Source organism: Vicia villosa, linkage group LG4 (genome assembly GCF_029867415.1).
Source record: "Vicia villosa cultivar HV-30 ecotype Madison, WI linkage group LG4, Vvil1.0, whole genome shotgun sequence".
NCBI lineage: Eukaryota > Viridiplantae > Streptophyta > Magnoliopsida > Fabales > Fabaceae > Vicia > Vicia villosa.
The window spans coordinates 157,628,275-157,642,794 of NC_081183.1; the positions used below are offsets into that span (position 1 = coordinate 157,628,275).

At 37.1% G+C, this 14,520-nt stretch overlaps 2 protein-coding genes across 2 annotated transcripts; one reads left to right on the plus strand and one right to left on the minus strand.

The window, feature by feature from the left end:
• Positions 1-8,256: 8,256 nt before the first annotated feature.
• Positions 8,257-10,831, plus strand: LOC131595675 (pentatricopeptide repeat-containing protein At5g13770, chloroplastic). Its single transcript, XM_058868103.1, has one exon. It carries the CDS (start codon positions 8,263-8,265, stop codon positions 10,168-10,170), a length of 1,908 nt encoding a protein of 635 aa, XP_058724086.1. The 5' UTR covers positions 8,257-8,262; the 3' UTR covers positions 10,171-10,831.
• A 23-nt stretch (positions 10,832-10,854) lies between these two features.
• Positions 10,855-11,988, minus strand: LOC131598170 (putative clathrin assembly protein At1g25240). The gene has a single exon (XM_058870797.1). It carries the CDS (start codon positions 11,986-11,988, stop codon positions 10,855-10,857), a length of 1,134 nt encoding a protein of 377 aa, XP_058726780.1.
• Between the last annotated feature and the right edge of the window lie 2,532 nt (positions 11,989-14,520).

Genomic DNA, 14,520 nt, shown 5'->3' on the forward strand with positions numbered 1-14,520 from the left:
CTCAACCTCAGTTTAGTACCTAAAGCCTTCTGCAAACCTTCCCAGAACTTAGACGTAAACCTTGGATCTCTGTCTGACATGATACTTGAAGGAATACCATGAAGACTAACTATCTTCTCGATATACAATTGAGCCAGCTTCTCCATCGGATAATCCATTCTCACCGGTATAAAATGTGCAGACTTTGTCAACCTGTCCACCACGACCCAGATAGCTTCACAATTCTTGATAGTCCTTGGCAAACCCGACACAAAATCCATTGATATGCTATCCCACTTCCACTCAGGAATAAACATCGGTTGCATAAACCCAGACGGTTTCTGATGCTCAATCTTTGACTTCTGGCAAATTAAACAAGAGTACACAAACTCGGCAATTTCTTTCTTCATTCTCGGCCACCAAAACAACTTTTTCAAATCATGATACATCTTGGTAGCACCAGGATGAATACTCAATCCGCTACGGTGTCCTTCCTCTAAAATGCGTTTTCGGAGTTCAGTAATATCAGAGACACAAACTCAATCACCAAACCTCAGTATACCATTTTCGTCAATTCTGAATTCACCACCCTTGCCTTGATTAATCAAAGTCAACTTATCTATTAACTCAACATCATCTTTCTGACCCTCTCTGATCTCTTCAAGAATGCCACTAGTTAGCTTCAACATACCCAATTTAACACTAGTAGGAGTACCTTCACATACCAAACTCAAGTCTCTGAATTGTTCAATCAAATCCAATTCCTTCACCATTAGCATAGACATATGCAAGGTTTTCCTACTCAATGCATCAGCAACAACGTTTGCCTTACCCGGATGGTAGTTCAAACCAAAATCATAATCTTTCAGGAATGCTAACCATCTTCTCTGCCTCATATTCAACTCTTTCTGGTCAAAGAGATACTTCAGGCTCTTATGATCACTGAATACCTCAAACCTCGAACCATACAAATAGTGTCGCCACAACTTCAAAACGAATACTACAGCTGCCAACTCCAAATCATGAGTCGGATAATTCCTTTCGTGTACTTTAAGTTGTCTCGACGCATAAGCAACTACTTGTTGATTTTACATTAACACACCACCTAAACCCATTAGTGACGCATCACAATAAATCACAAATGATTCTGTCGGATTCAGCAAAATTAAAATAGGAGCACTAGTCAACCTTCTCTTCAGCTCTTGGAATCCTTCTTCACACTTTGTATCCCAAATAAAAGCTTGTCCCTTCCTGGTTAGTTTAGTTAACGGCAATGCTAACTTTGCAAATCCTTCAATAAACTTTCTGTAATAACCTGCAAGGCCAAGCAAACTACGAATCTCTGACACTGACTTCGGAGCTTCCCACTGAGACACGGCTTCTATCTTTGTAGGATCAACAGCAATACCATTCTTAGAAATCACATGTCTAAGAAAACTAACTTCTTCTAACCAGAATTCACACTTCGACAGTTTGGCAAAAAGTTGCTTCTCTTTCAACAGTCCTAACACAGTTCTGAGGTGTTCGGCATGTTCTTCCTCGTTCTTAGAATATATCAGGATATCGTCTATAAATACCACCACGAACTTGTCGAGATAAGGATGAAATATCCTGTTCATATACTCCATAAAAACACCAGGTGCGTTAGTAACTCCAAACGGCATTACAGAATACTCATAATGTCCATACCTTGTTCTAAAAGCAGTCTTCTGAATGTCATCATCTTTCACACGTATCTGGTGATACCCAGACCTCGGATCAATTTTACTAAATACCCGCGCTCCAACCAACTGATCCATCAAATCATCAATCCTCGGCAATGGATACCGATTCTTGATAGTAACCTTGTTCAATTGTCTGTAATCTACACACAGCCTCATCGAGCCCTCTTTCTTCTTTACTAGTAACACAGGCGCACCCCACGGAGAAACACTAGGAGGAATGAATTTCTTCTCCAGCAATTCTTCTAACTGCTTCTTCAGTTCGGCCAACTCAGATGGCGACATACGATACGGTGCCATCGACACTGGACTAGTTCCCGGAATTAAATCAATAGAAAACTCCACTTCTCTTTCCGGTGGTAATTCATTCACATCTTCGGGAAAAACTTCTGGAAATTTACACACCACAGGTAATTCGCTACTCGCCACCTTTTCTTTCGCATTCATCAATGCGAACAACATAAATACTGTTGCACCATCTCCGATAGCCTCGTTCACCTGCCTAGCTGTCATTTCCAGATTATCAGCACTAACCTCTTCAGGAAAAATTACAGTCTTCTCAAAACAGTTGATATGAACACGATTGAACTCCAACCAGTTCATCCCCAAGATTACATCAAGTTGTTTCAACGGAAGGCACACTAAGTCCATTCTGAATTCTCTACCAAAAATGTCAACCGGACAATTCAAGCATGCAGACGAAGTAGTTACTGAACCCGACGCAGGATTGTCAATAATCATACTTCCATTTATGTCAGATATCTCAAGATTTAACCTCGTAGCACAGTCCAAAGAAATAAAAGAGTGAGTTGCTCCAGTATCAATAATCGCAACTAAAGGTGTGCCATGAATGAAACACGTACCTTTAATCAATCTGTCCTCTGGAGTAGTCTCTGACCCGGTCAAAGCAAAAACTTTTCCTCCTGATTGGTTCTTCTTTGGCTTAGGACAATTAGGACTGATGTGACCCTCTTCACCACAGTTGTAACAAGTCACAACCCCCTTTTTACAATCAGCCGCAACATGACCCACTTCCTCACACTTGAAGCACTTCTTCTGGTTCAGCTTACACCCATTCCTACGATGTCCCATCTCACCACAATTGTAGCATCTGATACGAGCACTGGAATCTCCCCCACTGGGTTTCTTCCAATCAGCAGGTTTACCTCTACCATATGGTTTACCTCTGTCCATAGGCTTCTTCCCCTTTCTGTCAACCAACTCGCGAGAGTGAGATGACTTCAGCTTGATGCTATCTTCCTCAAAAATCCTGCTACAATCCACCAGGTCAACAAATCTCCGGATTCTCTGGTACCTGATACCCTGTTTGATCTCATCACGAAGACCATTCTCAAACTTGACACATTTCGAGAATTCACTGGCTTCGTCGTTGTTGTAGTGCACATAGTACTTTGCCAGTTCCACAAACTTGGCAGCATACTCTGGTACAGTCATGTTACCTTGAACCAACTCTAAAAATTCCACTTCTTTTCTGCCCCTGACATCCTCAGGAAAATACCTCCTCAGAAATTCCCTTTTGAATATAGCCCAAGTAACCGCTATACCGCCGGCATCCAGTTCAGCTTTGGTTGTCAACCACCAATCATCAGCCTCTTCAGACAACATGTGAGTGCCAAACCTCACCTTGAGATTCTCAGCACAGTCCATGACTCGGAAAATCCTCTCGGTCTCCTTGAGCCATTTCTGAGCACCCTCAGGATCGTGCGTGCCTTTGAACAATGGAGGATTGTTCCTCTGAAAATTCCCCAGTTGCCTATCAGCACCAATCCCTGCTCCTACAGTCCCTCCTCCAAGCACACCAGCAATCATGCCCAGAGCCTCAGCAAGAGCATCATCGTTTCTTCCTCCTCTTCCAGCCATTTGTTCTGCTTAAATACAACAATCCAGTCAGAACAAAAGTATCGACATATAACTCGTATTAGTCGTATACACAGAAAGACTGACACTAAGACTCTGGTCACAACGACCGACTATGCTCTGATACCACTATTGTAACACCCCTCTAATAACCCGCGGCAAATAAACAATTATTAAATCAGAGTAACATGTAGAGAGGCGTCACAATTCATAAATAATGAAACACACATCAGTATAAGTCATGCATTACTGAAAACACCTGAAATCATCATTCATTAATCAAAACCATGTTCTACGCAGCGGAAATACTTCATCAAGTCAACATTATCACTAATGTATCAGACTTCAACCAAAACAAACAAATATAGAGTTACAATCAAACTGCAAATAAGCGTTCCCAGTGTTACAACTATCAGAGCATGACACCTAACGCTAACTAAAAACACTGACTCATGAGCTAATCCTCACCGAGTCGAACAGCCGCTATCCTCAATCTGAAAATGACAACATGTAAGGGTGAGTCTCGTCTTAATTAACAAATGTTATAAGGTTATAAGCAGTAACACGTCACAGTTGCATCATTCACCCAATTGTTTCATAGACAGACATCCAATAAGTCAAACAACAACCAACACATCATCAACATTTACAACACTGGAATACATCCAATCATGTTATAAATTATGCATATGAATGAACTGACACTATGCATGTGGTACCAACATCATCCAATGGGAATAACCCATGACCGATCCAACATCATCAAGATTCGGCCCTGCCAGCACAGATTCCACACAATGGGAATCATGCCCTTCACTGATCCAACACACCCTTATGGATACAGTATCATCAATGAATGTGAATGAATGCAACATATATAACATACTTATACTATCATTATCATTATCATTACCATCAATATCATCATCATCATCAAGTATGTTCATATATATTAACACCATTCAATCACAATTCTATCATCATCATATAGAAAACATACATGTATCTGCACCAATCATCATCATCGATAAGAAATAACATACATGTATTATCATCATTCTAAAACCAACCAATCATCATCATATAGATTATCCTATAAGGTTCGTTCAGCTCAAAACGGCACATTAAACGGACCAACGGTTAAAAAGTTATGCATCTTTGAACTTTTTAGAAAATATCCCAAAACACCAACAGCACGCGGCGCTATCACCAGTTCGCGTCGCGAACTGAGCGTCCCAAAAACTCATTGGCTTTCTGCCAAGCTATTCGCGGCGCACACATCCACACGCGGCGCGGAATGAGAAAAAGTTACGCCTTTGCGGCGCCAACACAGGTACGCGGCGCGACCTGTGCGTATCACAAATTCCTGGCATTCTGCCCACCTGTTCGCGGCGCCATCCCTGTGCACGCGGCGCGAACCGGCGATTTCAGAAACCCCAACCTGCAGAAAACAGCATTCTATGCATTCCAAACACCCCCAATGCATACAAGTGCGAACATAGATACATAGATTGCCCAAACAACACAATTTACGTCTCATAATGCACCAATTACGCATCAATTGGGACTATAACAACACAGACATCATAGATTCACACATAGAGATCAAACATCATACAATTGACACAATCCCTAAACCTATCATATGACTCAATCGATCCGAATTCTACATCTATTCAGCATTATCAACCCCTAACCCGATAATAAATGATAATCAGACAAGTCCCCCCTTACCTTAGACAATTCTTGATTCTTGGTCTCTCCCTCTACCGTTCTCCTTCACGTTCCTCGTTCCTCCGACTTCTTTCTTTCACGCTCTTTCCTTGTTCCCAATTCCCAATGTTTATGAAATAATGATAAAATTAGTAAGAGGATTTACAAAATCACCCCCCTTCTTTTACTATTTCCACACATGGCCCAATTGCCAGAACCTTATTTATTCATTATTTCCACAATTTCTTTAATAATTCTAATTATTAATTCAATAATAAAATTAAATTAATATTAAAATTATACGGGCGTTACAAGGTACCTCTATTCTTGTTTTAATGATGTCAAATCCTCTTACTAGTAGAATGGGTGGCATGAAAATCCTTGAAAACAAGCAATTTTGGAAGTTTTCTCTGCATGCGTCGACTCATGCTTCAGTTAGGTCGACTCACAGATTGTAGAAGATCATTGCACCAAGCTCGGGACTGCTCCCGTCGACCCTTCTAGTTGACTCATACTGGGAGTTGGGTATTTGCAGTTTGCGTAGGCGCATGCCCTGTTGAGGTTGATTATTGTTGTTTCAAACATCATCTTACGAAGCTCGGCTTCGCTCGCGTCGACTGGGCCTTCGGCATAGGTGGACCGCTCGCTATTTTTCACCAAATTTTCTGCTATGCTGTTTGGTCTTGACTCTTGGGTAACTCACATATATTGATAAGTTTTCATCTTTTGGACACAACAAGAAAAAGTAGCGACCGTCCTTGCTACGACTATGTCTGCCCCAAATTCCAGTTTGGAATTGAGATAATGATTCTTACTTTGCAAAATATAGCTTACAAGAGAAATGTAGCGATCCATTCCTACAAACCCAAAATTTGATTATGATTCTAACTCTTTCTCTCCCCTTGACCTTGACTCAATCAAGTCGCCCAATAATAGCTATATGATTCACCGTCCTGCGCAACTCCTTTTCTAGAAACCACTGTTCTTCAAAGTTTTAACTCGATCGAATCCAAATTGTGAATTGTTGTCACCTGATAATACCAATTGATTCACCATCTGACGCCACTCCTTTGCAAGACACCACCATTCTTCAAAGCTTTCACTCGGTCGAATCCAATTGCGAATTATCGTCACCCAAGATTTACCAAATTGATTTACCGTCTCATGCCACTCCTTTGCAAGAACCTCCCGTTCTTCAAAGCCTTTCATTCAATCAAATCAAATTTGCGTAATCCTGTCCAAAACCTTCAAATCCCGATGATCTTGAAGGAAAACTCCGGTTTGGTTTTCTTATTGAAATAACCCTCAAATCCACAATGATCTTGAAGAACAAACACTTTTTCCTGATGAAACCCCCCTATGATTCTAAACTCAACCTTAGGTTACAACCAACCTAAATTAAACGTTATCAATCATGTCTAGATGACACCCAAACAATGAATGATTATGTATACTTTGTTTGTGTGTATGCATAGAGGTTGAAGAAGATGAGCAATATTAGTATGTGATTATAGTTTCATCAAGTTGAAAAGGATGCATGTATGAGATACATATAAGTGTGAGACTTGGAAGCAAAACAAAGATCTAAAAACTCAATAGAAAACTTATTTTTGGTATTGGCTTCTGTATCTGTCGACACAAGCAAGTTGTGTGTCGATACATGATGGTAGACATTGATGCATGTGTTGACTTGTAGAATGTCATGAGTAGACTAATGCAATTCCACAGGTCGACATATATAAGGTTTTTGAGTCGACACAAAGAAACATATAGTTTTTGCTTTAAAACGATAGCACATAAGCTGACACAAAACACATATGTGTCGACACATAGAGTGATTTATGTAGCATGTGTCGACACATAAGGATGAGCCAAGGCATACAAACAGAGGCTACAAGATTTAAAACAGCAGTACATGTGCCGACACGAAACACGTATGTGTCGACACATGCAAGTGATTTTTGTGCAAAATGTGAATTTTCATGCATTGTACCAAATGACAACCATTCCAAACTTGTTCTAGATGCTTTCTATGATTCCTAATGACTTATAATGCAAGGATGTACACATATACTCAGAGATACCGTTCAATATACAGAAAAGCTAAATCAATCCTAGTTTTGACATCATGCAAAACATCTAAAAGGCAAATGCATTCACATGAACTCCCCATTTTCTCATGTCAAACCATAGAATTGCAAGTTTCAAGAACAAAACAAAGACAATAAGAAGGGTGTTACTTTTTTGCCATATATTTATGCCATGAAGATTGTGCTTACAATCATCAAGACAAGCTCTGTATTCATCTTCTAAGATTGACATGGATAACCTATCACCCTTCAGAATAGCTTGACGGATCTCAAAGGAAGGGACTTCACAAAACCCATTTAGAACTTGAGAAAAAGATTTAGTAAGAGGGTTGAAAGCCGCGATTGAATTTGATTTGGTAAGGGAGGTGTGTTAGTAAAGAATTTTAGGGAACAATAAATGAGAGAAGGGAACCATGAGAACGAACAAAGAGGACGAAGTTCTCAATCTCAAAAAACACTGAAACTCATATTCAAACGATATGATTTGCAAAAAAATCTAGAGAGAAGTTGAGGTTCACTTTATAAAGAAAGTTTGAATTCATAAATGTCACATTAAATGTACTATTAATTTTTTTTTGTAATAAACATATTTTAATAAAAAATAAAAAATAATTTATTGAATATTATAAATTTTATTTTTTATTTTTTATTGTAAGACAATAATTATTAAAAATTTACCCACATAAAATTTATATTATATTGACCTTAAAAAAGCATAGTAGTACTATAATATTGAGGTACATGGCTACTAAAGATTAACGTGGCCTACACACATAAGCTAAAAAATAAATTTGTAAGATTTTTTCACGCTACGTGTCACTTTTCTAGTGGTTAACTAACTCCATAGTTGAGATATCCATAATTCGGATAGAACCATAATCATGTTCCAACCACACTTCACACACAAACATTTTCTCTTCCAACACTTTCCAAAAACCACACATGTTATGGCCATTTCATCATGTTCATCAGATTGGTCTCTACCTTGCACTAAATGTTACACAAGAACAGCATTCAACTTGCATGCATTCATCATCCCCATGTGCCATTTCCCTTCTTTCAACTCAATTTCCACCTCAAATCCTAAACACTTCCATGCAAATTTCTCAGCTTCTTCTCACACCCCCATCTTAGAAGAACAGTCTTCCAACACCCCTTTGGTCCTTCTTGATGTTAACTTTTCTGACCCTAAGAAGTATTCCAAGCCAGAAATTGATCAGAATTTGAATGATTTTCTATGTGGGTTGTTTGAGGATCCAAAAAAAGATGAGCTTGCTTTTGATTACTATCAAAGACTCAAAGAGAGACCAGAGTTTAGACCAAAGAAATCAACTTTGAACCATGTGATAAGGTACTTGTTGAGATTCAAGAAATGGGAGTCTTTTTTATCAGTTTCTGAAGATTTTAAGGTTTATCATGTTTTCCCTGATGTTGCTACTTGTTCTAGGTTGATTAGTTTTTGCATTAAGAATAGAAAATTCAAGATTGCTGAGAGTTTTCTTGATGCTTTTAGCCCTAGTGATGAAATTGGTGTTTTGGCTTTTGGTTCTGCTTTGGAAAGCTATAATAAGCTTCATATGTTTAGGAGAACTATTTTGGTGTTTGAGAAAATGAAATCCTATAGTGTTGTTATGGATTCAAGATGCTATTTACATGTTATGGAAGCTTATTCGAGGCTTGGTAATTGCGATAGAGTCGTTGAATTGTTTAATGAGTTCGAAAGTAAGAAATTAAGCGACTCGAATAGGTATTTAGGTCAAATATATGGTGTTCTATGTGAGTCATTAGGGAAATCTAGAAGGGCTTTTGAAGCATTAGAGTATTTTAGAGATATGACTAAGAAAGGGATTTTCGAATACTCGATTTACTCTTCATTGATATGTTCTTTCGCGAGTTTGCGTGAGGTTGATGTTGTTGAGAAACTAGTAACCGAAGCTAAAAGCAAAACGACGATAAGGAATCCAGATGTGTATTTAAAGATTGTGTTAATGTATGTTGAAGAAAGCTTGTTGGACAAGACATTGGAAGTTGTTGAGGCGATGAAGGACGCCGATGTCAAGGTTTCCGATTGCATTTTATGTGCTATCATCAATGGTTTTAGCAAGAGAAGAGGGTCTTTGTCTTCGATTAAAGTTTTCGAGAAACTGATTTCGAAAGGCTGCGAGCCTGGTCAAGTCACGTACGCCTCGATAATAAATGCCTATTGGCGTATCGGATTATACACCGAAGCAGAGAATGTTTTCGCCGAGATGCTACAAAAGGGTTTCGATAAATGTGTCGTGGCTTACTCAAGCATGATTATGATATATGGAAAAACAGGTAAGGTTAGAAACGCAATGAAGTTGGTTGCTAAGATGAAAGAAAAAGGGTGTAAACCAAATGTATGGATTTACAATTCGTTAATCGACATGCACGGAAAAGAGAAGAATTTGAGGCAAATCGAGAAAGTTTGGAATGAAATGAAGAGAAGAAAAGTAGCACCTGATAAGATAACTTACACTAGCATCATTGGTGCTTATTGTAAAGCAAAAGAGTTTGATAAATGCATTAAACTTTATAAAGAGTATAGACTCAACAAAGGTGTGATTGATAAAGCTATGGCAGGTACTATGATTGGTGTGTACTCAAAAGTTGGTATGGTTGATGAATTGGTGAAGCTTTTGCAAGATATGAAAATGGAAGGAACTGGTTTAGATCAGAGGCTTTATCAGTCTGCATGGAATGCTTTTACAGATGCTGGAATGGAAGTTCAGACTAGATGGATGAAAGAGAGTTTTCATGTAACATAGTATAGTTTTTTGGCAAAATCTGATGCTGAGATGATTTGAGTCTAGGAATCGTCGATTGAAATTGTAGGAGAGTATCAATCTGGTCCTTCACGTTATCGATAACGTGGAAAACTGGTTGATACAATCTTACAATTTCTAGGACGAACTCGAGGATTTACTCTATGTGAGTAATTTGATACTTGTTTATGTGATCAAATGGAAGGAAAAAAAGAGATATATCAGCAATACATAATGTATAGATTTTGAGGCTAAAAAGCTATGGTTTGTAAAATTTAGCAAAATGTCTTAGTGGTTCTATTCTTATTCCTCAAAATTGTAATTGAGCAACTTCTTTAAATTGTGACTTCCATAATTCTTAAACATACATGAAAGCGTAATCTTTCGTGTATGAATTTTTCATTGAATGCAGAGTCTTGGGTTTGACTCCTGTCCTGAACCTGCAGTAGTGTCCTATATGAATTAGTCTTTGCAGTTGCGCGCATAGCATACCCCGGTTTATTAAAAAAACACTTCTAATATTGAAGAAGATAAAGTAAAAGAATCACACTAATATGTAAATAACAAAACTAAACTTTTTTTCTTTCTTTTTCCAATAAATGAATCAACATAAATATAACATATGCATTATAACATAACAAATCCTCACAAAATAAAAATCTAAACAATACAATCATCTCAATAACTCTACAAACTAATTAGATCTGGTAAATCATAATGTTGAACAGGATTATAAGGAACAATGCTAAAAGTTTCATCCACAAAAGGATTATTAGGATCAACAATGGTTAATGTACCATTAGAATTATGTTGTTTTTCAACATCAACAATAACATCATCAAGAAAAACCTCCCAATGATCTGTAACCACTGTCATTAAGCCATTAATCTCCACTTGCTTAGAATTATCTCTAACCACAATAGCTTTCTCTTCACCACCATTCATTATTTTCTTTAACTCTTCAACTTCCTCTTCATCAATTTCCACAATTTTTGGACACACACAATTGTTAAGAACACCTATCTCTTTACAAAACTCAAAATGCATAGTTAGTTTTTCACCTTGTGATTTAGTTTTTCTTGCTATATCAAAACCAATACTTGCTTCTTCTTTTCCACCAATGTCACAAACCCTTAACAACACGCGATTAATCTCTTTGCTAAATTTACCATAAACATCAACAATCTCATCTATCACACAATCCATTGCTTCAAGAATTAGAACAACATTCATGTTCACATCACTCCTAGGTTTTATTTGCATCAACATGTCTATCGTTTTTTGTAACTCCGCTAAATTATTCAACTCTTCGAGCAATGTTGCTTCTTCGCATTCCTTCCCTTTTTTGTTTTGTAATTTCTTTGCATCATTTCTCGAGTTCACCGAGCGGTGATCTAAATACGCAAAATAAGACCGAATAAAAGTGTTGAAAACCCAACCTTTTTCAGGACTTAAATGTCCGTCGCTAAATTGCGATAAATCAAACGGTAACCTTCCCATTTTTTGAACCATTGGTATGTCAAAACAAAAAATACCATGAATTAACATTAAACCCTTGAGTGCTACAACCCAATTACTTGTCCTTGTCATTCTAATTGAAAGTACACATAAAAGTGGTTTAAGGTATATAGGTGATGTTCTTAGCCATTGAAAAACTTTTTGAACATTCTTATAATCCATACCATGCTCATCATGGCTTGTTGCTTTTATAACAACAGTTTCAAGATCAGGGTTTCTACATGCTCCATAGGGTGAAAGTTTTGCAGCCAAAATGCTGCATCTATCTTTTAAAACTCCCGTAGCTCTTTTCCATACCCTCATTTTCTTAAAAGTATAGAAAATTGAGGCGATGAAGGTATGGAAAAGAGCTCTCTAAGAAATGTGTGTGAATTGTGTTGATTTAGAATTATGTTAAACGAATAAGATAGAAAAAAAAGAAGTCATCTATTTTTTTGTTGCCTGTCCAATCATAATGAGTTGTAATATCAATTAGGGCGAGTTAGTGAAAAAACAGATATAATTATCTATTTTTAGTATTATTGTGTTTGACTTTTGAATATTTAAAAAATTGTTATCGTTGTTATGACTTGTGCTATAATAATTATAGATATACGCGTTTTATTTTATGTTTTATAAATAGTATGTTTGAACTTGAGTTTTATAAAGAGATGTTAAATTTGTTATTGTGAAATTTTGATTATATCATAGCTATAAGTAGTAATGACACATGTTATTTATTATAGTTTTAAATTTTCTCCTTCATTTCTTCTAGATTCTCATCCTCCTCTTCCCTTTCTTATGCAACTTCCTTTTCTTTTCCTACACCCCCTCCTATCTTCTCCCATCATCCAAGAACTAGTTGAGGATTGATCTTCACTTTTGTCCAAGTAATGCAAACAAGCAAAATGCCATTGTCCCCTATTTTAGGCCTTCAAGGACTCACATTAGATTTGGCTGAAATAGAAACAAAAGAATTGAAGGTTTGGTGGTCACTTCATTTGATTAAGAATGCTTTAATACTCTTTGTTTGGGACAAATCCAAAAACTATTAAACGAGGGCCAAATTATTCAAACAAATTGTTTTTTTTTTTCAAAAATTAATTATTATCTAGTAAATAAAATTTAATACAAACGGAGGTTGAAATCAACAGGGTCGTCTCAATTTTTGAAGACTTGTGTAATGTGTAGGTTAGTCATGGTTCAACCATGACAAAATAATTAAAAGTTCTATTTAACCTCATTTTAGTAGTGATAAATATTTATGACGCCTTATTTAGTTACCGTTTAACTGTAATAAACTTCAGACTCTATAAGATAGTCCGTCTTACACGCTCTTAAAGACGGTCCTATGAAATCAAATGGAACATAGAAACAAATATAATCAAAACAAAATCAAACAACAAAAAAAAAACATAACAACTATCCTAGGATTTAAAAAATTTCTCTAGAGCTAATGTTTGTTGGATTTGATTTGGTTAGCTGCTAGAAGAATGTTGTTAGGTATTTTCTTGCAGTTTGATAGTGAATCCAAGAAGTATATTGAATGGTTCTATTATAAATTTTTAACTAGTTAAGCAAAATGTTCCCTCTAGTCAGATAAAAAATGTTGGGTTTAGTTGTTTGTATTAATAATATAAAAATTAACTAAAGTATTTGTGATTAAAATTCAACGGGTAAAAATGTCAAGTTGACTTGAGTTACCCTTAGTATTCTAACTTAAGCATGCTAATGAACTTACATGTGCTTAACAACACCCTAGATTATATGTTTCTCTAACACTTATCGAATAAACATTTAGTTTTAAGCTAATCTCTAAGGTCTACAATGAATTATGAATAAAACTAAACAATTCGATTAACATAAATATAATTGGTTTCAGGGAGCCGCCCCTAAGCCTAGATGATGAAGGACAAAAATATTTAAATCAAACATTTAAAAGTGAACTTTTGTTCTAAACTAAAAATCATAAATCAACTTAAAGGTGATCAATCAATAAAAAACATTACATAATATTAGATAAATCACATATTAATACTGAGAGCTCAATTTAGAATCCATCTCCCGTGAGCAAGATGATACAGGGAGCCTCTGACCTAACAAGGCAAAAGAGGCATCCACAGGCGAGGATAACAAAGTTGTGCGTCACACGCTCGATAATATTGCAGGAGAATTCATCGGAGGCGGGAAGACTAGCTTCGCCTGTAGAAGGTACGCTTGCTAGGTGCTGAACATAGAAGACCTCTATAATAAAGAAGACGAAGGTAAGTTGAAGATGCCAGAAGCTGAAACCACCTTCTGAGAAAGACGCATCTGACATCCACCCTCAAAATAATGATCCCATGGTCATTATCGTTAGGTGTAATGAACGGAAGATCAAAAGAGTTCTCGTAGATCAAAGAAGTTATGCAAATATCCTATACTAGGATGCGTTTGAGAGGCCCTGTCTCGACCCAGATGACCTAAAGTCCTTTAAGTGCTCGCTAGTTGGATTCTTCGGCGAGTAGGTGCAAGTGAAAGGCTACATCACGTTAAAAACCACCTTTAGAGAGCAGGAGCAACCCAAAGAAATTAAGGTCAGGTATTTGGTCACCTCTTTTTACAATATATTATAGGGCTGCCGACTTTTAATCAGTTGGGCGCCATCTTGTCCACTTTGTATTTGTACATGAAGTACCCGCTCTTACGATTTATCCAAGTAGATTTGGAAATTGTTAGGAAGTGTTAGGTAGAGATCCTCAAGCTGAAAAAGGGTACGCACTCTAAGAGCGAACACCAGGAAAATGGGTTTAAGAATAAAGCCACTAGGATAAGCTCGCAAAGGTGAGGAAGATACCCCTCAAGTAGAGCTGTCAA

Bases quoted from the DNA above. Each gene is read 5' to 3' on its own strand.
- LOC131595675 (XM_058868103.1), top strand. From the start codon at position 8,263: ATGTTCCAACCACACTTCACACACAAACATTTTCTCTTCCAACACTTT.
- LOC131598170 (XM_058870797.1), bottom strand. From the start codon at position 11,988: ATGAGGGTATGGAAAAGAGCTACGGGAGTTTTAAAAGATAGATGCAGC.